The 23225-nt window shown below is 55.1% G+C and overlaps 3 protein-coding genes across 7 annotated transcripts in view; 2 read left to right on the forward strand and 1 right to left on the reverse strand.

Moving 5' to 3' along the window:
* Positions 1-10782, forward strand: part of SIDT2 (SID1 transmembrane family member 2) — a 44427-nt gene extending 33645 nt beyond the window's left edge. Inside the window, exon 28 of the transcript XR_006276678.1 lies at positions 10767-10782. The gene's annotated coding sequence lies outside the window, so the exon portion shown is untranslated. The remainder of the gene's footprint in view (positions 1-10766) is intronic.
* TAGLN (transgelin) lies at positions 1600-17177 on the forward strand. Of its 4 annotated transcripts, none has more exons than XM_043501022.1 (5): positions 1600-1604; positions 14358-14557; positions 14666-14843; positions 15675-15777; positions 16434-17177. In XM_043501022.1, exons 2-5 carry the CDS (start codon positions 14378-14380, stop codon positions 16576-16578), a joined length of 606 nt encoding a protein of 201 aa, XP_043356957.1. In that variant the 5' UTR covers positions 1600-1604; positions 14358-14377; the 3' UTR covers positions 16579-17177. The 4 variants fall into 4 exon arrangements, with proteins under 4 accessions (XP_043356957.1, XP_038236847.1, XP_038236846.1 ...); XM_038380919.2 differs by lacking the exon at positions 1600-1604 and adding an exon at positions 5793-5867; XM_038380918.2 differs by lacking the exon at positions 1600-1604 and adding an exon at positions 12607-12815.
* A 931-nt stretch (positions 17178-18108) lies between these two features.
* PCSK7 (proprotein convertase subtilisin/kexin type 7) overlaps positions 18109-23225 on the reverse strand; it is a 58475-nt gene continuing 53358 nt past the window's right edge. For both annotated transcript variants that reach the window (XM_038380695.2, XM_038380694.2), the window contains 2 exons: positions 22736-22853; positions 18109-21525 (listed from right to left, as the gene is read on the reverse strand). In XM_038380695.2, coding sequence (XP_038236623.1) covers positions 21106-21525; positions 22736-22853 — 538 coding nt within the window. In that variant the 3' untranslated portion in view covers positions 18109-21105. The remainder of the gene's footprint in view (positions 21526-22735; positions 22854-23225) is intronic.

Here is a 23225-nt window from a genome sequence, read left to right on the forward strand (position 1 = left end):
CAAAAGCCTGGGCACAGGAGCCGTGTGGCCTGCAGAGCAGGTACGTCCTCCCCCTTAGCTCAGTGCTCCTGTAGGAAATGGAGGGGACCTCCCAGCTGACAATAGTCCAGCTCAGATGCAGAGGATCCCTGTTCACTCACCTAGCAGCCGTTGGCTTGAGACTAGCAGGGCCCCCAGCGTGAGCCAGGGCTAGCTGGCTAGTCCTACAGGTGGGGAGGCAGCTAACCACATGGCAGCCCAGCACCACCCTGAGCTAGCAACCTCAAAGGTGAGCTGATACCTGCTTTATCTCAACAGCTACCAGCTACTAACCAGGGAGCACATGGCCTCCCCACCACACAGTATGGCCAGGCCTGGCCCCTCTCCAGGGAACCACATTGGAGATGCTGCTTGACCTGGGCTGGGGGAGCACCAAGCAGACGAGCAGCAAATGAAGTAGATGCGGTTGGAGGCACCATAGCCAGGAGTGCCCAGGTACTGGACTCCCCTGCTGCAGAGGGCGGAACAGCGCTGTCATATTGGAAACCCAGACCCCCATCCCTGCCTTGCAAGGGTAGCAGGGCTAGCAGCGTGGTGGGTTTATGCCAGATATGCTGATGGCAGATAGCTGAGAACAATGAGAACTCAAGCAGCCAAAGCACCTCAGTCTGTTCCCTGATGAGCAATGCCCAGCCCTGCATGCACCCCACAGGCTTCAGCTGCAAAGCCTTCAGGCAGAGAACCTAGCAGCTCTACTTCACCCCCTTCTAACTCAAGGGTCCAGCTTGCTTGTCCAGCCCAAAACACATGGCACCAGGACAACTGAAGATGGGGCCCCAGTCCTTGGGACTCTCTGAGGAGAATGGCTGACTAGAGAACAAGCTTGGTCATTTGGATGATAGGAACAAGCCCTGATCCCAGACACGCTACAGCCACTTGCACTGAGCGGGTCAGAGGGTTGAGGTTTCTCCAAGGCTGTAGAGGAAGAAAAAGTCAACATTACTGAGAAAGGCCAATTAACAGCTCTGCTACAGCCTCGTTGCCTGAGCTTAGGAATCACTTCCCCTCACTGGGCCCTGGCTATGAAACTGGGCTGCTAATAACAGCTCCACTGCACAAAGCACTTTGTTTATTGCCCCATGTCTACACTCATCCCATGCTCCTACTCCCCATTCTCTTTCCACCAACTCTTCACATTTCTCTACTCCTAACCCCTGATCCACTCACAGTCTGTGCACTTCTTCCTCCAACCATTCACCCATCAACCCCCTTAGCTCCTAGCCTCTACACATGTTCCCAGCCACCCTACCGCTGTACTCCACACACCAGCTTCCTCTACTTACTCACCTGCTCTCAATAAATTTCCCACCTCCACACCCCTGCCCCTTCCTCATCAGCCAACCACCAAGGAGCAATACTTATAAAACAACTCTCCAACACTCTTCTCTTCTACTTAAGAGGTCTCAGTCAGAGAAGTCTGACAGTCTAGTAAGGACTAGGCATATAAATTAATGGTATTGGAAGAATGGGTATTCTAAAAGTCAGGGGTTAGTAAAGGAAAAACCAGAGTTAACTTTAGTTCCAGGTATAGAGTAAGGTCACATAACTACTATAAATAGCATCTTGTGTGTATGTACAGCACCTGGTAGCCCAGAGCAGTTGGTGAGCTTTGCATGGCAGGGAAATGTAGTCATCTCTGGGCTGCAGTGACCCAGCAATCTAACGATATGCAGCAATGCTACACCACAGCTTCAGATAGAAGAGGAGAATGGGGCCATGAATCTGAAGCCTATAGGGAGGCAGAATATCATTTGTCTGGGATGCTGGGATTAACATTCCCACTTGTGATGAGTGCTAGGGGGTCTCTAATGAGCACAAGGTGTCACAGCTTCAGTTTTGTGTGTCAGCCACTTGGTGGCTCAGGCACTGGGCTCTGGCTCAGGAGATCTAGGGTTACTTCCCTCCTATGCTCCAAAGTCTGGGCATGACTTGGGCAAGACATTGAGTCTCTGGGGGAGTCAGATCCCCAGATATGAAATCTTCCTTTCAAAGCAAATTTGGGGTGTGGATTGTGGGTGTTCAGAAGGGACTGCAAATGAGTTGCTCTGGAGCACCCGCTTGGTCCTCTGCACACAGCTGTTGTCCATCTATTTGCCAGAGGGCTGGGCTCCCCCTACCAGTGCTGCCCTACCAGTGACACTCAGCCTTGACCTGCAACAACCCAAGAGCTGGGTCACTCCAGCAGGGCCTGGAAGCCATCCCATCAGGTGCGAATTATGCTGTGCACACACATATCCACCCAGTGAGATGAGGTCTGTGATGGGTTATGCCCCTTAAGAAGCCACCTGGTGTGCTGAGATACCACTGAGTCTACCTATTCAGACAGCAAGGCCCCCTTTAACCTGTCTTGCTGAATCAGGCTATTAAAGCTTCCTCTAACACACAAACACAGGTAGGGCAACCCCCAGCTGCAGCTCAGCTCTGGGAAGACTCCGCTTAGGGACTTGCTCCAGCACTCCGGTGCTCACTCCTTTTAAGGGGTACAAACCCAAAGGTTTTATGAATTTTTCCCCCTTCCTCAATATAGAGAGAGGTGTGCACACTTCTTGCTCCCTCCCCCAGTTAGAAATTACAGACACTGGGTTTAATAATAAACTATAAAAGGCAGATTTTAAGTGGTAAAAGAGGTAACACAGAGAACAAAGCAGATTACTAAGCAAGTGAAATCAAACACGCAAACTAAACTTTCACTAAAGAAGCTGGTTACAAATAGTATTTCTCACCCTAGATATTATTGCAGGCAGGTTGCAAAGTTTCTGTGGTTCAGAATTCCAGTTATGCTCCTTTTCAGACTGGACCCCTGTCTCAGTCTGGACTCCCCTCACTTGCTTTCCCTTCAGGTGGCTTTTGCAGTCTTTCTACTTGGGCAGACAGGCCATGGAGAGGAGGAGTCCTGTTTGCCTTCCTCCCCACCTGTAAATAGGATTGACATAATGCGGGAATCCCTTGTTTCCCAAACTTGACCCCCACTCCCCCCTTCCCTTACAGTGGAAATTTACAGGAAGTCCCAGGTAATGTTTTAGGTAGTACCTGACTCTGTAGTATCACAGCTTCCATGAGTCAGTGGCAGTATGGAGGGGACATAGGAAGGCCAAGCTTTTCACAGTCCATTGTCCCTGTTGATGGGCCATCCTTCCTGTCTGGCTTTTCCATTGTTGTACCTGAAGTGTTGGCATTGGGTGTCACCCAAAATAGCATAGCTGAAATACAGATACATAGTCAATATTCCTAACTTTAGATACAGAAATGATGCAGGCAATCGGAAAATCGCATTCACTAAATCATAACCTCTCCAATGATACCTCACATGAGCCATCTTGCATGAAGTACAGTTATGTCGTGTTCATGTCATAAGCATGTTTTCATAAAGAACATGGGGTGACACATCACGAGCCCCACCAGATTCATTTCATGTTTGCTTGCAACCCAGCCACGTTTGCCCTTGGAGGGGAAGGCAAGCACATGAGCCCACTGTGCTCCTGCCCCGTTGCTAGCAGTTTATTTAAAATTGTCACCACATCACTCTAGCTCAGAGGAGACGGCAGACGCTTTGGGACCCCGCTAGCCACAGGCTTCTTCGTGCATCCTGGAGCCATTGTGTGGGACTAGCCCAGGGTCTACCCTGCCCTGGGCTTTCCACTGTGGGAGCTCAGCTGTTACTTTGACGGAGCTGCTCCGGTCCCGAGGACCCAGCTGACCAGGCGATGTCACTCTCGCTCCACTGCAACGCTTTGCTGCTGAAATTCTTGCTTCAAAGCTGAGCTAGAGATCAAGCTGGGCAAAGGCTGTCCCTGTAGTCCCCAGGCTGACCCCAAATTCTGCATAGCCACGTGCCTTTTCCCATTAACCCTTGAGCATCCCAGCAGTGGAACCTGGGGTGCAAGAGAGTTGCATGGCTCCCCCATGCTGCATGAACGAGAGTCACAGCCTCGCCGCAGAGCCACTCTCATTGTCCCCCATCAGCAATCCACAGGGCAGCAAAGAGGTTCGTGGCCCGGCCTGACAACCAGTGCCCACCTGAGTCCAGGGGCATTGTCCTCAGTCTGTGCGGGGTTTGTTCAAATCCATTGCTGGGCAGCCAGTGAGCCTTCCTTAGCAGGGGCATTTACATGCACTTTGCTCCAGGAGACTCGGGCCCAGTGACTTTGCTTCACTCCCGAGGGGGCTGGGCCGGGCACCTGGTGGGAGAATGACGAGACACGCATCCCGCTCCAGACAAGCGCACCCAGAATCAGGGCACTAAAAGCCTGGGGCACCTCCAGGCTCCGAGGAGATGTCCTGGGCAGGCAGTGAGAGCTGCTGGGCTTACGTTGCTAACACCCAAGTGTAGCGTTGAAGTGAGCCCCTCCCCTGGGACGAGATAAGATCCCCTTCCTCTCTCTTTCCCTCAGAGTGCAGCGGGGGACATGCCCCCAGCCGAGCTAAGTCCTGTGGTGGAGACTCCCCTGTCCCCACAGCTGCAGCAGAGAAGTCGAAGTGGTTTCACTCTGCCACCTCACGTTGGGGGCTGTGACCTGGCTCGGGGTACGATTTTGCTCTTGTAACTGACCCTACCATTTGCCCAAATCACATTTTTTCCCAACTTGCGCTCCAAGCGGGTCGGGCCTTAGCGCCCGAGCAGGGTTGTGCTGGGTCGGTACTGCACGGGTGCTGGGGAGGCAGTAGATGGCCCCCCTTTACCTGAGCCAGCACTGGGCCACGATGCCGTGAGAGCCAATGCTGGAGGTGCCGCCCTTTGGATGACAGAACCCCAAACTCCTGACCATTTGTGGTCATTAACCCCCGGCACGCTCTGTAAGCGGCGAGGTGCTGGCCCTGGCCACCCAGCCAAATGCTTCCCGCCCCAGGTGACTTCCCTCCACAGCCTGTGGCACCTTGCACATACACCTGGCGATGTGGCCCTTCCCAAGCTGCTGTGTCACGTTGCCGGGCGCTATCAGGCAGCGGGTCACTCCCCGCTCAGAGGGGCTGGCGTTCACTCCTTCTGAGAGGCTCGGGGCTGGAGAGCACGTGTAGCACTTGGGAAGCCGCGGCAAAGGCCGACCTTCTCAAAAGCGGCCCCGTGGCTTCCGGCACCTCTATTTTTGCATGTGCAACTTGAGACCCAGGGTAGTGCCTGGGATGGGGGTGCTCTGCGGTTCTGAAAACTGGCCCCACGGAGTCTCCTACCAAGCACCCAGCAATGAAGGCCCCCGAAATCAGAGTCTTGGCCTCAGGAGCTATCAGCCTGTGAAACAGCCTTGGTGTGGGGGGAAATGACCCGGGTTATGAGGTGACCCTGCTGGCAGGAGCGGGGAAGGTTTCTCTCTAAAAATCGAGACTGTGATTTGCTGAACAGCCAGCCAGGGGCTCACAGCCCACTGCCACCCCAGGGCTGCTCCCTTTGTCCCCTGGCCGCCTCCTGCTCAGGCTCTCTGGGAGGCTTTGCTCACAGATCTCTAGCCCTGCCCATGATGGGGACTATGAGCACAGGGGGAAACCGGCCCTGAAGCCAGGGACAAAAACCTCCCTGTCCATTCACCAGGAGCCCTGGTGAGCTTCTGTCTATAAAAGGACTTACTCCATCAGACCCCAGGACCCTGCTTTGTCCCGGCCCGAAAACCATTCGCTCCAGGCATGCGGAGAATGCTCCCCGCGGGCCGTAGTCCCGTCTTTCGGAGTCTTTCCCCAAATATGGTGCCTGGGCGCAGGGTCATTGGTGTGATGCGGGGCCGGGGGCGGGGTGGGGCCCGGGGGGGCTGGTGACATCACTGTGCTCCCCGCTGGCCTTTTAGCACAAGGGCCAGCCTCCAGCGTCGCCACATCCCAGACTCCGTGAGCATCTTCTTGTAAGTGCATCCGCGCTGCGAGCCTGGAGGGGGGCAGCCGGGGGGCGCAGGGCCAGGGCCCCCAGGCAGAGCCGATGGAGGGAGGCTGGGGCGCTGCCTCCTGGCCCGGGGCTCGAAGCGGCGGGGCCTCGGGCTCTCCCTTGCGCGGCGGCTCCCTGCGACCCCTTCCCCGCTCGGCCGCCTGCTACTCCCGCTCCCCGCCGGAGCCCGAAGGGGGCCGGGGTCGCCCGTGTGCGGGACGGTGCCGTGCCCGGCCCGGCCCGGCCCGGCCCGGCTCGGCTCGGCTCGGCTCGGGGCTGTGCAGGAGCCGCGGGGCAGGAGCAAGAGGAGGGAAGACGGTGCCCCGCCGCGGCGCGTCCTGCCTCCCCCGGCACCCCCGCGAGCCGCTCCTGGGGCGTTTGCCGCGGGCGAAGGAAACGGGGACCTGGACGCCGCCAGCGCCGGACGGATTTTCCGAAGCCGACTGGAAACGCGGCGGCCGGGCGCCGTGTCCCGCTCCCACGGGCTGCGCGGAACGAGGCTCCCAGCCCAGCCCTTGGAGGTGCAGACCCAGCGCCACGCGGGGCCTCGGGGGGAGACCATGATACAGCCACTTGGAAGAGCGACCCCGGCACGCTGAGCCATTCCTTAGCAAAGGGGGCCCTCAGCCCCCCGTGCAGCTCCTTGCGCACGGCCGGGGGAGCCTCTTGTGGTGACGCCGTTTGGGCCTGTGAGCACAAGTGTGGGGAGCTGCAGTTTGCACACACAGGCGTTGAAACAGTCTGTCCCTGTCCCGCGAAGTGGCCAGCCCAGAGCCCGCAGGGGCCCAGCCCCAGAAATTCCTACAAATGTCCAGGCCGGCCCTTGCCTTTCAGCCATGTTCGGGGGGGAGGTAGCGAGGGCCTTAAGTGTCTCATGCCAGTTTTGATCTCCTCAACAGAGGGTGGTTGTGGGGCTGGTTCTGTCCTGGGGCAGGTGCATGCTGGAAATGCCCACCTGCCTGCAGAGCTGCTGGCGGCCTTGCTCACAGGAGAGAGTGCAGAGCCCCACACGGCCCTGCTCCCTGCAGAATCCTGCCCGCATGGCAGCATGGCCGCGGGGGCTAAGCTGTCTTTGGGTGCATTGGTCCAAGGGGGTAACCAGATTGTTACTGACTGTAAAACCTGCCAGTGTGTGCAGCGGGTGCTAGCCAGGGAGTCTGCTCTGCGCAGTCCCGCTGGGAGGGATCAGGCTGGTGCACTCCCCTCCAGCCTGGTCTGTGATGAGACTGGCATCCTGTGGGACTCTCCCTGTGCTGGGGGCCAAGAGGAAACACCTGCCCCCAGGGCAAATCCCTGGGACCTAATGAACAGCCGGCGCCTGTAGACTTGCAGCCAGTGAAAGTTTTGGAAGTGTGTCTGCTTAGGTAATTGGAAAGGAGTTAAAGTCCAAGGCTGCCTGTTCCCCACCCAGCTGGTAGCATCTCACACTGGCCAGGCCTCTTGTTCTCTGATGACCTAGGTGCTTCTACAAGCCACATTCTAGAGCTCCCAGCCCTGGAGTCCCTGGGTGGGGCCTGTTTTATGTGAGGCCAGGCTGGATCCTAGTGGTCTCTTCTGGTCTGAGGTCTGTGAATCTGTCACTCCCGGTGTGACAAGATGCTGCTCGCCCTGTGGGATGCACAGGGACCAGGTGGAGGACTAGATGTTAAGGATGCAGGTAAACTCGTACACACAGAAGTGGCTGCCTGCAGGAGCAGGGACAAGTTTCCTAGGCTGGTGCCCAGACAGGATGGGCCAATGATTTGTTAATGCACTGGGTTTCTCCTTAGCAGGCGATAATTAGCTTCCTGAAGCAGTGAAGGCTGGTCTTGATGGACAGGTTCTCCACTGCTTATCTAGGGGCACTCACCCCAGGCAGCAAGAGGCTGCCGTCTGCTTGCCAGGCAGAGCTAGTGGGATCTCTGCACACTGACAGCTCAGGTGTGGGTATTTCTTAACTCTGAAGTGATACTCCCTGTCTCCACCTGGTGTATTAGCAGATTTCTCCGTTTCACCTTGGAGCTGGAGCCCCAGCGATCACGGCGGGGCAGGGAAAGAACTGGAAAAGTTCCAAGTGCCATTGCATACACCCCTCCCTTTTTGCCCCACACAAATTGGGACCAGGCCAATCCAGAGGGGCACCCTCCAAGCATGGGCAGTGGTGGAATTCGAATAGACTGTTCTGAGCAGCTGCCATGTGGAGACAAAGGGGGCTCCGTGGCCAGGGCCTGAGCTGGTTTATTTACTGACAGTGTCAAGCTAAGGGTTGCTTGGGCCTCTTGCGGCAGGAATTCCCCGGGGAGACAGAAACTGGCCGTAATCGTTGTTTCATGAGAGAAGCTCAGAGGGAAGAGCAAGAGGCTGTGGCTGGGTTTTCGAGAGTGCTCACACTGGCCACACTCAGCTGCATTGCAGCCAACAGGAGTTTGACTAGAGACTTGCATGGAAGCAGAGTGAAGCCAACCCTGAGCACTTCGGAAAGTCCCACTCGCCTGCTGCTGTACCCCTGACGGTTCCATAGTCACCTGGTAACCAGGGGCCTGACTGTCCTCAGCGAGGCCAGGGCAGCTGTGCTGATGCCAGGGGGTTGTGTGGGTGTTGCTGGGAGCAGGCTCAGGCTCTGGCAGTGTGGAGCTCAAAGGGACAAATCCATCCCTGGTGCATCTCCACCGGTGCCAGCCAAGTTGCACGGGGAGAACTCTACCCCAGGCCTTTATTTCAGGTTTTGGCCGCCCAGACATGCTGCTTGGCTGGGCCCAGAAGCGCCCATTACCTACTGGCCACCGACTGGCCGCTGATGGCGGCATCAAGGAAAAAGTCCTCCTCCTTGGCTGTAGCAACCCCTCTTGCCCCCTAGCTCAACCAGCCTTGAGCCCTGCGTGCTGCAGGGCGCTGAGCTGAGGCAGCCTGCGGCCCCCAGGACAGGCCCCAGATCCAGCCACGTGGCCACAGAGCCGCCTTCCCAGCCGCCAGCTCTCGCCACTGTGCTGCAAGTCTCGCCATGGCTGGTGTTTTCCTTATGGCCCCAGCTCCTGGAGTCCTGCAGCCAGGAGAACCCAAGCAGTGCAACATCATGGCTGCAAAGAAAAGCTTAAGTCCTGTGAGCTGGGAGTGTCCGAACAGCTCAGAAACCAGACGGCAGAGGGTGAGACCCAGCATTGACCATTCCCACCATCTCGTGAGGGTTAGGCCAGTCTTGTGACTTCTGAGCCCTGTCTCCTGGAACGTTTGGGGTTGGCCAGGCTGAGTCACTGAGGGAGAGCACCCAAAAGTGGTGGCTAGGAACAGCCGTCTCTAGCCATGCCCGTCTGGCTGGGACCTTCCAAATGCTAGGGAATCTGTGACGCTGACACAGCGGGGTAGCTGGGAGACCCTGGGATGCGGCTTTTGCCTAACACCTGGCCCTAACCAGCACTCTTTCAAAGGAGCCAGCTCTTGCCCCTGCGTGTGAGATCAGGGGTGCTGACTATGAGCCATTAGCCTTCTGGGCCCCTGGAAGCCCCAGTGCGTGGCTGGCTTAGACCTGGGCTGGGCAGTGCACTGGATGGAGTGATGCTGCCTTGGCGAATGGGAGTGGACAGGGCAGGACCCCCGAAGGCATCTCCTCACTGCGTGGGAGCCAGGCACTGACCACCCTCTGGGCAGCCAGTTCAGTTCAGCCACCGCCCCAGCTGGCAGATCTTCCCTTGCACGCACACGGGCTGCTACCTGCCATCTTGTCCTGGGGGATGCCTTCACATGGTAATCAGCACGGATCCCACTGGTGGCTCCGTGCGGCCTGACGTGCTGCCTCTTGAGTTTGCAGAGCTCTTGCGAGTAACTGCCCTGCCCCGGGGCTCTCAGCAGGGGCTGGGGCTGCTCTCTTCCTGGGAATGGGGGCCTGGTGCTGCAGAACTGCTCTGCCGTCACTGCTTCTGTTTGAGCCTTTCCAATAAGCGCAGTCAGAGCAGGGGGACCCCGCCCTTCCCGATCACCCGTTGGGAGCAGGCTGCACACTCCCGAGCACTGGATGTCTCTGGGTAGCTGTGCAATCACACAGAGCACTGCCCCAGTCACAGGGCAAAGCCACTCGCATGCCGAGGGAGTCGCTAGCTCTGTGCTGAAACTGCTGGGCCGGGGAGCCCACGGGGGACCTGGCTCCTAACCCAGAGTGTCGGACCATCGCAGGACTGAGCTGTCTGGGAGCGAGTGCCGGCCGAGTGCCGAGCTGTGCAGTAGCCGTGCCTTGTGTCGCAGGGCACAGGACTTGGCATGGGATGGCAGGGCCAAACATGCAGTGCTGAAGGGCAGATCTGAAATCCAGCCAATGGCCCTCAGGATGAGGTGGCTGCATTTTAACCTGACCTCCCAGCCCCTCAGGGCTGGTACTTAAGGGTTGTTCTTGTGGGACCTGGGACAGCCCCAGCTCCAGGAGGAGCTGCTCCAGCCTTCTTGGGTTGGGGGCCCCGGCACAGCAGTGGGAGGCACCCAAAGACAGGGGGCAGGGCTGCTGTAGAGCCAGGAGGAGAGGATGGTGATCCCAGCAGCCAGCAAAGCAACCACAGCATGAGGAGACGCCCTGAGCGAGAAGAGCGGGATCCTACGGGGAGGTCCTGCTGGGGTTTGGGGGCAGGCTGTGTTGAAGAGAGGGGACTCAGAAGAAATGCAGCCAAGCCCTCTGAGCCCAGGTTACATTCAGAAAAGAGGAAGCTGTGAGGGGCAGAAGGGAAGAGAAGGGGCCAAAACCCAGGGAAGGGCTAGCAGTGGTGTAGAGAGGTTCCCACTCTACCTGTGGTACTTATGTGACCCCATCACAGTAGTATCTGAGCGCCTCACATCACAGCTGCTCGGTGAAGTACAGCAATGCTGTTATCCCCATTGTACAGGTGGGGCACTGAGGCACAGAGAGACTCGCAGCCAGATTTTCAATGATATTTAGGCACGTAGAAGACTAGGTGCTTTGTAAACCCCACTAGATGCCTAGCTACATCTTTGAGTGCCTAAAAACCTTTGAGACTCTGTCCCTAAAGCACTGACCTGAGGTCGTACAGGAAGTCCCTAGGGCACCGGGGATGTAGAACCCAGGGCTAGCTCCCTATCCACTGGACCAGCCTTTCTCTTTGCTGCATGCTGCAAAAAGGAGGCCTCTGGTGGATGGGAGCAAAGCCAAAGTGGTCAGTTCTCTGAGATGCCAGCAATTGGTCCCAGGGGATTGGGAAGCAGGTCGTGGTTGACAGCATGAAAAGCAGCACAGAGGTCAGGAAAGATGAAGAAAGAAAGAGAATGAGGGGAGCACTTAACTGCCAGTGGGTGGCAGCTTCTGCCCCAGGCTGAGTTGTACAGTAATGCCACTGTAATGTCCTGTACATGCTACTGTGCAATTTTAGATTTTAACTGAAACCATTTTGTTTTGTCATTTTTTGTTCTGAGCTTGAGAAAAGGAAGGAATGAGAAAGTGTTGTCTGAGTCTCAGATGTGATTATACATCAAATTCTTAGGGGTTCAGCTGTGTTGAGACCAGTTCCAGAACAAAAAACAGAAATTGCATGCACAGAGTCCATAAAGTTGACCCTTATTGTCATGATTTGCATAATTCACTGGGCACGATCTGGGCACTCAGCACTGTTCAGAATATGTCAGAAAATGTAGTCCCTGAGCCAATGCATATAAGATGTAACTGTGGATAAGACGGCTCAGATATTTATGTATGAAATGTATAGTTATTGACCACACACGTTATCACGTGGTCACTGTGATGTTTATATCTATGAGTGGAGACACTGATGGCAATAGAAGTTTTTAAGGATTAGAAGATTTGACCCTCCAACTTTCTTTCAAGAAGAAGAGCTGCCAAGAGCTCCTGTGCCGGTTTATTTTCCTTTCCTGCCTGCAGTGGCCCTGATATACCTCAGAAGTCTCAATTTTTCCCCCAAATTTAAAATGTTGAATTTTCTTGGTGTTTGATTTAAAATATGCTGCTGTGAAAACTGCAACTCAATCACTGTAGTGTTGTGTTTTTAAGAGCCTTCTGGAAAGTAACTAGCCTTTAAACAGAAGTATAAACAGTGTTGCCAACTCTCATGATTTTTGTCATGAGTCTCATGATAATTATTGTTTTCCTTAACACCCCAGCTCCTGGAGGCAGGTGATATGTGATGATTTCAAACTTCATTCTTAAAGAAAAATGACGTTTCTAGCCCTTGTGGCTGTGGAGAAAGCTTCAAAATGACCCCAGTGCACCTTAAAAGCTCAAAAAGCGGAATGTAAATAAAAAAACCCCCACCAAATCCATTTTTATATAATCTCATTATTTTAAAGCCAATCTCATGATTTTTGGTGAGCCTGATTCTTGATTTTTGAACATTTGGCGTTGGCAATACTGTGAAAGTGACTTGAAAGTGTCAGTTTCACTCCTGTTAAGTCATTTTCTAGTCTATTATTTGTAGTGGGGTAACACCCCCTAGAGCCCCAGGCAGGTGCAGTATAAACTCCTGGGCCTTGTTGCCCTAATAGGATGTTTTCAAAAGTTAAAGGATCTATTCCAAGCTTGATGAACTGCAAAAAAGTGATAGGAAGTCATCTAGGGTTTTTCTACAATTGTTTCAATTGTTTTATTCAAGAGTTAGTAACAAAGTAAGAACGTACATTAATTTTTAAAATCTAACCAGTGTCCCTTAAATGAATTGACACAAGCTGTCAGAAAAATATTAGAGCTGAGTGGGTCTAATATTTATTTAATTTTCTTTCTTTATATAGGAATTAGAAATTATCTGCCAGGAATACTGTATCTAAGATATCTGCAAAAAAACAAGAACATTTTCAGGTGCCCATGTGGCCTTTGGAATCATGGTTAAAGTTGTCCCTCCTCCTCCTCCACCACCACCACCAAAATCTAAAATGTCACCCCTGGGTTCAAAAACGAACAAGATAAGTTCTTGGAGGATAGGTCCTTCAGGGCAGGAGCTTCAGGGTGAGTGCAGGGTGGGCTTCCTTTGCAATTTGTCATCTTCCCCATCCCAGGACAGGAGCCAGTCCACTTTCACCACTGGAGGCATGCAGCTGTGGAGGGATCCTGTCACGAGCCAATAGAAAGGAGTGGGTGAAATTCTCCTCCAAGAGAGGAGGATGCTAAAGCAGAATGCCCCATTCCTGGATAAATCTAGTCCAGGTGCTTGTAAGTGGCTACACCTTGCCGCTCCTAGGCATGTGGCTGTTCTTGCTGTGTTTGGCTCTACAGGGGATTGAGAGCAATGGCAAACAGCTGGGCGCCACATCCCGCTGGGCAATGTTGCTGTGCATGTTAAACAGCTACTGCATTCTGTGTTGGGGGAGGAGGGGTGCTGCAGCTCAGTGGGGGTGGGGGGTGCAGTGATCCCTCTATAGTGTTTGTGTGTCAGTTTGTCTGCACGGTGCCCTGGGCCCCTGGGTGTGGGATGTTTGGTAGGAAGGTAGGATGGATTGTTTTCACACCACCCAGCTCGGCCGTGTGGAATGGAGTTGAGAGCACCTGGCCTGGATCTGGGCCGGCAGTTACATACAGCAGCATCACAGACTGGGAGCTGAAGTCATGGACCTCCACACGGGAGCAAGCCCATGAATTCAGTCCTGGGGGACCTCTCCTCTGCAAACAGTTTGGTTTTATTTGAGCACTGGACAGTGGTACACCCCAGCCCAAATCAGAGCCTAGCTGGGTAATATTGCACACCATGGATCTCTGCTGCTGACTCTGCTCAGTGCACTGGAGGGCACGAGACCACTGGTGGAAGCAGGGAGGCCATAAATGTCAGGAGTCTGGCTTCGGGGAGGTTTTGCATCACAACATAGAGTGGAGCCCCTTGGTGCAGTGCATAGCAGATCTCTTCTTGGCCTGGACCCCCCTCATCCTCGCTAACTCACTCCAGAGGCTGTATTCAGCATTGGTGAATACCCATGTCTTCTCTGGCTCCCTTTCCACTCCAGAGTGCAGTACCCAGCCGCAGCTTGTGCTAGTCAAGTGCCCCAGGAGGGTGCCAATGGGAATTGCCCATGCGCACAGGTTCCCAAACTGAGCTCCATGGAGCACACGCTGGCGCTCTGCAGAGAGCAGGCTGGTGACAGGGTTCTGCCTCCTCCTGCCGCCAAAACCACCAGCAGGGTCTTCCAACAGCCATGTGTGACTGGTACGGGAGAACATTCCCGTGATGGGGTGTGGGACGGCAGGTGCCCATGAGAGCTGGAACTCCAATTATTGCATGGTGTGCAAAGGGCAGACTCTGGCAATGACCCTGAGAAGCAGCTCGGGAGGTGCTGGGGAGGGCAAAGAAAACTCAGGGTCCATTGTGTCCCCCAGATCCAGCTGCAGGACCTCAACTGGGAATTGGCTAGTAAGTGTGAGCAGCAAGTGGCCTCATGACGGGTGACCCTCGTCTCTGCTGCCTGTGAGGGTGCTTAGTGGGCAGGAGAGAGCCAACAGTGCAACCCAGCTTCTGTTTGCCATAGGCAGGGTTCACACAACTTGCTCCCCATCCTCCAGGGCTCATTTCATCAGTGAACATGGCAAACAAGGGACCCTCCTATGGGCTGAGCAGGGATGTGCAGTCCAAGATTGAGAAGAAGTATGATGATGAACTGGAAGAGCGCCTGGTGGAGTGGATCGTGGCCCAGTGCGGGGCTGGCGTGGGACGCCCTGAACGTGGCAGACTGGGGTTCCAAGTCTGGCTGAAGAACGGCATAGTAAGTGCGGATTGTTTGCCCCTTCTCTATGGCGGTGGCCATGCCATCTGTTGGCTCCCTTTGCGCTGGGCCATTTAATGTTGAGTCTACCTTCTCCTTCGCTCGCAGGTGCTGAGCGAGTTGGTGAACAGCCTGTACCCAGAAGGCTCAAAGCCTGTGAAAATCCCCAAACCTCCTCCCACCATGGTCTTCAAACAGATGGAGCAGGTGGCCCAGTTCCTGAAGGCAGCTGAGGACTATGGTGTGGTGAAAACAGACATCTTCCAGACGGTCGACCTGTTTGAAGGTGAGGGTAGGGGGCTGGGTGCATCAGCTGGTCCTGCCCATGTGATGGGCAGATCCAGGCATGCATTACTATTTAATCACCTGTATTATTGTAGCCCCCAGGAGCCCCAGTCACTGACCAGAGCCCCACGGCACTAGGCACTGTACAGAACAAAGAGCTGGTCCCTGTGCCTGACGCTCACAATCCAAGTATAAACCAAGAGACATGAGATGGAGACAGACAGGGATGGGGACATCCAAGGGAACAGTGAGCTGAAGTGTGGCTCTCCCTTTAGGAGCTGGGCTTCCTCCCTGAGCCCCTTCTTGGGAGTAGACACCCCTTCCTCCAGGAACTGGGAGTGTAAATAGGGTAGGCCCTGCTGTGACTGGTGTGTACTTGGTGCATAGGACTGACTAGCTCTTGCTGAGTGGTGGCTCACTTGCTAAGTTGCCAGCAGGTAACACGTTCGCCTCTTCGCAGGCATGTTCGACAGCCAAATCCCAAAAAACACACACACGTGCTGCAGAAGCTAATGGGGCCTGGACTTCCCAGGCCCAGATCTCTGGGAGGCTGGAGCGCTGGGATGTGTTGTGCTCCTGGATGTGCCATGCGAGATGTGGTGCTTTTGTGTCGGGGCACGTCAGCATGTGCCACTGGGGGGAGGTGGTGAGAGCAGGTTCCTGGGGTTCGGGCACACCCCGGCACTGCGCTTCACCTCTCTGTGCCCCTCACTGAGCGAGGCTCCTCCAGCTTCGTGGGTGGAGGAAAGCGCTCCATGCGGGTGCTCAGTTACACCCCACATGCACGCAGAGGTTTCCGGCAGTCACATAGAACGCACCCTTCCTTCTGCAGGCAAGGACATAGCGGCTGTGCAGAGAACAGTCATGGCCTTGGGCAGCCTGGCAATCACGAAGAACGATGGACATTACCGCGGGGACCCCACCTGGTTTATGAAGTAAGCAGCAAAGTGTCCCTCTCCACAGCCCGGCCTCAGCGTCTCCTGCCACTGGGGGCAGGCCCTCGGGAGCAGAGGTGTAGGGGGTGGAGTCAATGCTAGCCCCTCCAAATGGGTGCCATGCCTCCTGGTTGGTAGCACAGGGTCTCTTGCCTTTCCCCTGCATTCCAGCTGGGGGCTGTGTACGGAGCTGGTCAAACCATCCGTTAACCGGGGCAGGAAACTTCAGTGGCTCTGTCCTTGATGAAACTTCCCACAACCAAAAAATCTGTTTTGTCACAAAAAAGCACCAAGAAGCCCGGAAGTTGTCAGGTTTTGAACATCTGTTTTCCGTACAAAGTGTCAGGCTTTTCCCCTGCTCCCTCAAACGGAATGGAAGCAGGGACCTTTCCGTGAACACTCGGACGAAAAGCTGGTGGTTTTGGTCAGAACGACTCCCCAGTGAAAAAGTTTGGGCCAGCTCTAGTTCCAGGGAAAATCTCTGCACAAGCCCAGAGGCGTGCAGAGCCCAGCTGGGCTGGGGGGGAGGGGAAGGGAGGAAGGAAACAACACCCCTCTCCCATCACTGCTCTATCCCCTCCTGTCCATCAGCTGCGTCCCTTTAGGATGGGATGCACAGGACAGCAGGGGCCTGGAATGATTCTCTCCCTCTCCAGGAAATCGCAGGAGTACAAACGGGATTTCTCCGACAGCCAGCTGAAGGAAGGGAAGAATGTGATTGGCTTACAGATGGGCACCAACAAGGGGGCCTCGCAGGCTGGCATGACGGGCTATGGGCGGCCCCGGCAGATCATCAGTTAGACAGCCATGGAGAAGAGAAAACAAACCCCACCATAGGAACTGAGTCTTTAGCTCCCTCCTGACTAGAGCCCAACTGCAGCCAATGTGAATAGAGCCAGCGGAGCGCCAAAGGCCACCAATTGGACCGAACACAAATCCATTGGTATTAATTTAGGTAACTTTTAAACACCTAACCCCAGCCCACAAGGCGATGCATGGAGTGAGGTGGGGAGACTTCCCCCCCAAAGTATTTCTCTATAGGAGCAGCTTTATTTCAGCCACAAATATTGACCGCTTGCTCCATTTCCCAATGTCGCCTTTCCTCTGAGACCTTTGCATGTTCTCTGCTTCACTCCCCATGACTTAATTGTATTGTGAGCTAGATTTTTCTACTGTTTTATAGAGAAGGTTGTTACAAACATCCTATGTTACACCCGCCCCCAAGAAGGCTAAATTGGAAAGCACGTACCTGTAGCATACTTGGAATTACCCAGCCTTTCAATAAATCTTGCACAAGCAAAACCAAGTGCTTTTGTAAAGATCCTTGCAAACGGGATGGAAGTCAACTTAGCCTCTGTTTTTTACTTTTTTTTGTCAAAATTAAAAGAATTATGACTCTATTGCAGTTTGCTGAGGGTTTTTTTATTTTAAATTCTGACTAGCTCATCCTGGATTTTCAGTCTTGAGCACTCACAAAAACTCAAGATGAAAAGCAGCAAATGGTTTGAGTGAATGCGACAGAAAAGAGGGTAATGGCAAGTTGAATGTTTAATTAATGGATGGAAATTCTACGGCCTGTGTTATGCACATCAGGCTAGATGATTTCATTGAGTCATAGATTTTAAAGCCAGCAGGGACCACTGTAATCATCTAGCCTGATGTGCATAACACAGGCCGTAGAATTTCCATGCATTAATTCCGGTTTGAAATAAAGCAGCTCTTAGAAAAACATTCAACTTGCCATTACCCTCTTTTCTGTCGCATTCACTCAAACCATTTGCTGCTTTTCATCTTGAGTTTTTTGTTTGGGTGATGAAGAAGCGTGGCTTCTTGGGATGATGCTTGTCAGTTGTCCAAGGGACAGCACTTCACCAGGGCTGCAGCAAACAGCCAGCTGTGGTAACTAAGCAGTTGTCTGCCAGCTGTTTTGTGTATGGTCCTAAATAGGAAATAGCCATGCCAATGGCCATTTCTCTGCACAGTGAGGGATGAATGCCTCCTGACATGGCGCTGCTAGCCCCTTGGGGTGCACCGCCTGCCATCTGCTAACAGCCAGAATGCTGAGAGACCCACCCATGCAGGCTGGGTTTGAGTGTCAGAGGTCCTAAACATATTCCCAGGGACGTCCCCTGGCTCTGCGGGTGCTCAGCACCCCCGAAAATCAGCTCCTGCCCCCCTGAGATGACTAAGTCAGTCAAAACCATGCTCCCCGCCACCCTGCCTGCTGGCAGGTACCTGGTTATCTTGCTCTTCCGCTGGGGGGAGGGGTTGGAGCACTCAGAGCAGTTTAACGACAAGCCAACTGGCACACAGAGATTTCGGCTACTAGTCTGGTTTTTAAAGACTTTATTTTGGAAAGCTGCACAAAAAGGCCTTTGCTGTTTCAAAAATAAAACCCCAAATCTTTAGAAAAAGAAAAGCTCCCACTGTCTGTGATGCTGCAAAAACAACTAAACCCCCAACCTGTCAACCCCAATGTAACGTTTAAAATGCTCACCTGGAAAACCCATCAGGATTTAAAATCTGCTCCCTCAACGTAGCTGACAGAGGAGCACTGTGCTAAGCAGCAGAGCGGGCCATGGCTGGAGACGCATGGTCACCGTGACACGCTCATCCAGCCATGCAATGTATTGCTGGAGTCGGGGTCCTGTCACTCTTGGAACACTCCGATGGCCTCCCCTCAAGCATCTGGAGGAGCACAGACCCTTCTGCACCCCACCTTCCTCTGGGTCCTGTCCTGGGAATCTCAGACGGAGACATGCTATAGCAACTAGACAAGGGGAAAGGCACCTTCTCTCTGCACTCGCTGGGCCAACCAGTTGTGTTTGCTGTGAATGCCCTGTGCTGGGCCTCAATGTGCACACAAGGCCCAAGACAAACCAGGCCCTTTACTTTCCTCTAGCCAGACAATTGCTAGTTTGTAAGAGGATGGGGTGAGCATGGTGGTCAGAGCGGATAGCAGGGAGAAAAAGGTGCAATTACTGCTGTTCGAAATGGCAAACAGATTTTTTTCGTCAGCATTTGGTCTACCTGGCTAACATTAGCCAACTACTAAGATCCAGAGGTGAAACATGCGCAGTGCACGGAGACCACTGCTGCCAGCAGGCAGAGCCCAGAAAACACGGACAGCAGGGTAAGGCAGCTGGCTGAGGAAGGGGGAATGAAGACACCAGTCAGCCAAGCCAAGGCCACTAGATTTCATGTTGGCTAACACAGTCAACCAAGTGGCTACACACTGTGTAAAGGGCCTTCTCACGATGTAGGATGCCTTCACCCAGGATAACTTAATGGCCAGTTAGAATCAAAGGGTCTCCCCCCAGGGAGGACCACTGCTTTAAGCAGCAGGCTTAGACACAGCCCAGGTCCCCCTGCCTCTGTCCCAAACAGAGACTTTTCCAGCAGAAGCTGCAACGCCACAGGCAGGCGAGAGGGAGGACAGCATCTTCAGAGCTTAAATGACAAACACTACCAGCCAAACTGTAGCTGTTGCTGGCTGAGCAGGGCCCGGGAGTTGGCGTGAGAGCTTCCCCCTGCCCCTGTGCCATGAAAACAGGAACAAAGCCAATGGGACACGATGCAAAGACAGACAGATGGCTGTCCAGCACACCCTGTGCTTACATGGCCCCTGCTGCCGTCCAGCTAACCCAGCCATGTGCAGGGCTGGGGAAGTCGCATCCGGAGTATGGCACTTCCCTTGGGGCAGATGACTCTGCATGAAGCCTCACTCTGCCCCCCGCTAACAGGCTAAGGGCTCCCGGGATTTCAGACATTGCCCAGCACACTCCTGTGCAAGAGCATGACTGCACAGGGGGGAGGAACTCGTGCATCTACCTGGCGGCTGCCAGTGCCCTACCTCCCAGTAGGCTCTGGAAAGGGACAGCCTTGCTCTTGCCTTCCCAATCTGCTGGTTACAGGAGGGCACGGCCGATCACCTCCCCAAGCCCTCATTTCGCAAGGCTCCTCAATAGCTCAGGAGCACTCGCAGAGCCTGGGTGCTGACCCTTGGTTCGAGCTCTGGGAGGCATGAAGTGCACTGGGTACCAAACTCACCCTGAGCGAGCTGCCCAAGCCAGCTGGCACGATGCCCATGCTGAGGACAAGAGACAGATGAGGTGTGGAGAGAGACAGCTCTGCGGCTGGACTCCCCGCTGGGTCAGAAAATCCAGCTCCAGACTCAGTGAAGGAACTAACCCTACAAGACCGAAGGGACTGTACAGACGTTAACCTGGGGGCAGCCAGATAGGGCAGCCTGCGCAGGGCCACGATCCAGCTGGCTGAAGGGCTGGGCCCTTAGTCCCTGCAGGTCTTTAACTAACGGGGTGACAGTCTCCTCCACTAATGCAGTTTGGGGCAGCCCCAGGGCTCCTGGCAAGGGGCTTGGGCCTGGGCAAAGTCTGGGGGTGCCTGCAGTACATGTAACTACTCCTGGGTGTAACCCCAGAGCATGAGCCAGAGAGTCACCAGGTCCAGAACCCGGACTCTCCCTGCTGCAGAATCACCCTGCATGACCCACCCCTGGCATCCGAGTACCGCAGCCGTGGGGTTCGGCTGCAGCTAATCCAACAGTAAGGGCCTGTTCACTCTCCCAGGGCTGTCAGCTAGGAGTGACCCCACTGAAGGCAATGGAGATGCACGGGGGTCAAACTGCTGAGAGGAGTCAAGCTGGGGCTCTCCCTAGGCTAATCCCCTCGGAGAGAATTCCTGAGGAGCCGTCCACCATCTCCACCTTTCCCCCAGGGCTGCGCCATGCCTGCAGAACACACGTCGGGGAGGGCACCAGCCATAGGGGCTGGGGGCTGCCCTCCTGGAAACCTTCTGGCTTCCCTCTCCACACCTGAGAGTGCCACTCCAAAGCCAGCCCCACGAGAGCGCTCGGACTCGCTGAGTGCACCTTGCTGCCCTAGCAGGTGAGTCTAGGCTCCTGCACCAGCAGCAGGCAGGCCCTGGGCGGGGTACCCCGGGAGATGAAAGGAAGCTCAGTTCAGCAGATGCCGGGTGCTCACGGGCAGGGAGCAGGAGCACAGGGCCTAGGGCTGAGGAAGGAGGGAAGCCCCGAGTTTTGCCACTGGACAGACTCCATTATAAAATGAGTTAAGGCTTGTTTTGTTTATAAAAGGCAAGGAAAGGGGCCTTCGCGATGGGGAATGTCGAGAGCAAGGCGCTGGTCCCTCCTCTCATCCGTGGGCCTGTGTCATCCGAGCCACATCCAACGCCAACAATCCCCAAGTCAGCAGTGGCTCTGTGGGGGGATTGGAAAGTCTCCCACACCCTGCACCCAGGGAAGGACAGGTCCCAACATCACCCAGCATCCCAAGCTCTCAGCTCCTGCTAGCACATCTGCTGCTCCCTGTCTGCTGAGAGGAGTTCGGAGGCCAGGTCTCGGCCAAGATACGCTGAGCCCGAATGGATTGCTTCGTGAAAGCCTACGGTTTGGCCATTGCTGTGCGGTTTTGGATCTTGGGGACTCCAGCTTCCCTCTTCCCCTAAGTTCTCTGGGGCCTCTGGGCTGGGCAGTGGATGCTCTGACTCCATCTCCATGTCCTCCATGTCCTTCCCTGCATTGAGTGGAATGGACTCCATATCCATCCCATTCTCCACATGCTTCTGCCGCCCAGCCCTGGGGTACCATTGGCAGGTGGGGAAGCTGCTGCGCGTCAGATTGAAGACCACGTTGTTTCTGGACAGGGAAACCTCCAGCATGTAGTAGACAGTCCAGAAGACAGCAAAACATCCCAGCAACATGAGCATCTGGGGAGTGGGAGGGGAAAGAGGAAGGGGAAAACCCCATTAGAAACCAAAGCCTCCTATCAAAACCCAAGAGCTGGTCTCTCCTACCCTCTCTCCACCCCAGTGGAAGCTGTGTGCCATGCCAGCTGGCCTGAGAAGGGAGAGAGTCCAAGGATGGGCCTCAAACATGCCTGTACCTCCTTCAAGGCCTTGTGTTTGCTGCAAAGGAGAATAGCTTTGTTTCCTGATAGGATTTGTAACCTGCATGGGGCCAGCTGGCTCCCTTCCTCTCAGGGACACCTGGTTTAGCCGAGGAGCAGCCGGAGCTCAGTGGAGTGGCTGGGCTCCAGGACGGGACCTGGGGAAGAAGCCTTGTCTGGACAGCAATCCCTCAAGCCAGCTAAGGAACAGCACACGGGAGCTCGCCAGGGAGTTGTGTTCCAAACTTGCCCAGTAGGGTGGAGGCTGCAAAGTGGGGCCCGTGTGTTAATGCTGGGGGGAGAGAAACCTCAGACATGCCGGAAATCCCTCTCCCCGCTGTGTGGTATGGGAAAGGAGAACTGGGCAGAGCTAGCCCTTTAGGAGGATGGTAAATGGATGGGGATCGTGGGCAGGGCGAAAGGAGCTGCTGTGTGGGATTTGCTCACGAGGCCCAGGGAGGAGGCGGATGCCCAAAGGGCCGGACCAGGGCAGCGTTCACAGTGACTGTCACTGTGCGGATAGCCTCTGGCCTGCCAGCCTGGCTTTACTTCCAGCCCATGTTCTGCAGAGCTGCTGGCCAGCCACTTCAGTGCCAACAAGCAGGCTCGATGGGAACGTTCAGTGTCCCCGCGTAGAACGCAACGTAGCGAACGCCAGCAGCGGGGACTCTCCCTCTGGGGACAGAGGAGTTCAGGCTCCAAGGCCTAGTCTGCCTTTGGCCTTCTGCTGAGACTGCCAGCGGGGCCAGGCAGTTCATGCCAATGGTGTGCTCATGGCTCTTGCCTTGTGGGTCCGTGTACGGTGGGAACTGGGCTGAGACATGCCCTGCCCCCCAACTCATTCCGGCAACCAGCAGTCAAGTATTAAGTATTCTGGCTCGCTGCTGACTTGGACGGGACAGGAACTCGTGCCCCAGCGGACAAGCTCCAGATCCCACTGCTGCCCCCTTGAGCCATCCGGTCCCCAAATCAGCTCCCCAAAGCAAAGATGGGCCCCTGGTATACACCTTGGCAGGCTCTGCAGTCTTTACCTTGAGGGTGTTGACTGTGATGGTGTATGGCTCCTCCTCGGCGATCTCCAGCCCTGGAGGGCACGGCAGGGCCTCCCCACGGCTCAAGTACTGGCCACTCATGGCGTCCTCCACCAGCCTGAAGCCAAGACACGCATTCAATAAACTGCACCCAGACAGGCCCCAGAGGCGAAGCATCAGGGAAGAGGGCTGAGGAACAAAGAGCTAGGGATGGAAGGGTCCCAGCACGCAGGCTCCCCTGGGCCTGCCCGGGGAGGGGCGGTCAGAGCAGCAGACAGCCTGGGTGGGGCAGGGGTTTTGTAACAGAGGCTGAGGAGAAGAGTTGATTGTATCCCCCTTGTTTCGACTAGCACAGGGAATGGCTGCCGGCTCCAGCACAGCCATATGCTGGCTGTAGCAGGCCCCGAGAAGCAGGATGGGATGAGGTGTCTCTCTCTCAGATCCCCTGCTCCTGTTTGCCCCATCTGGCGATGGGGCCAATAACACACAC

This window comes from Dermochelys coriacea, chromosome 22 (genome assembly GCF_009764565.3).
Source record: "Dermochelys coriacea isolate rDerCor1 chromosome 22, rDerCor1.pri.v4, whole genome shotgun sequence".
Lineage (NCBI taxonomy): Eukaryota > Metazoa > Chordata > Testudines > Dermochelyidae > Dermochelys > Dermochelys coriacea.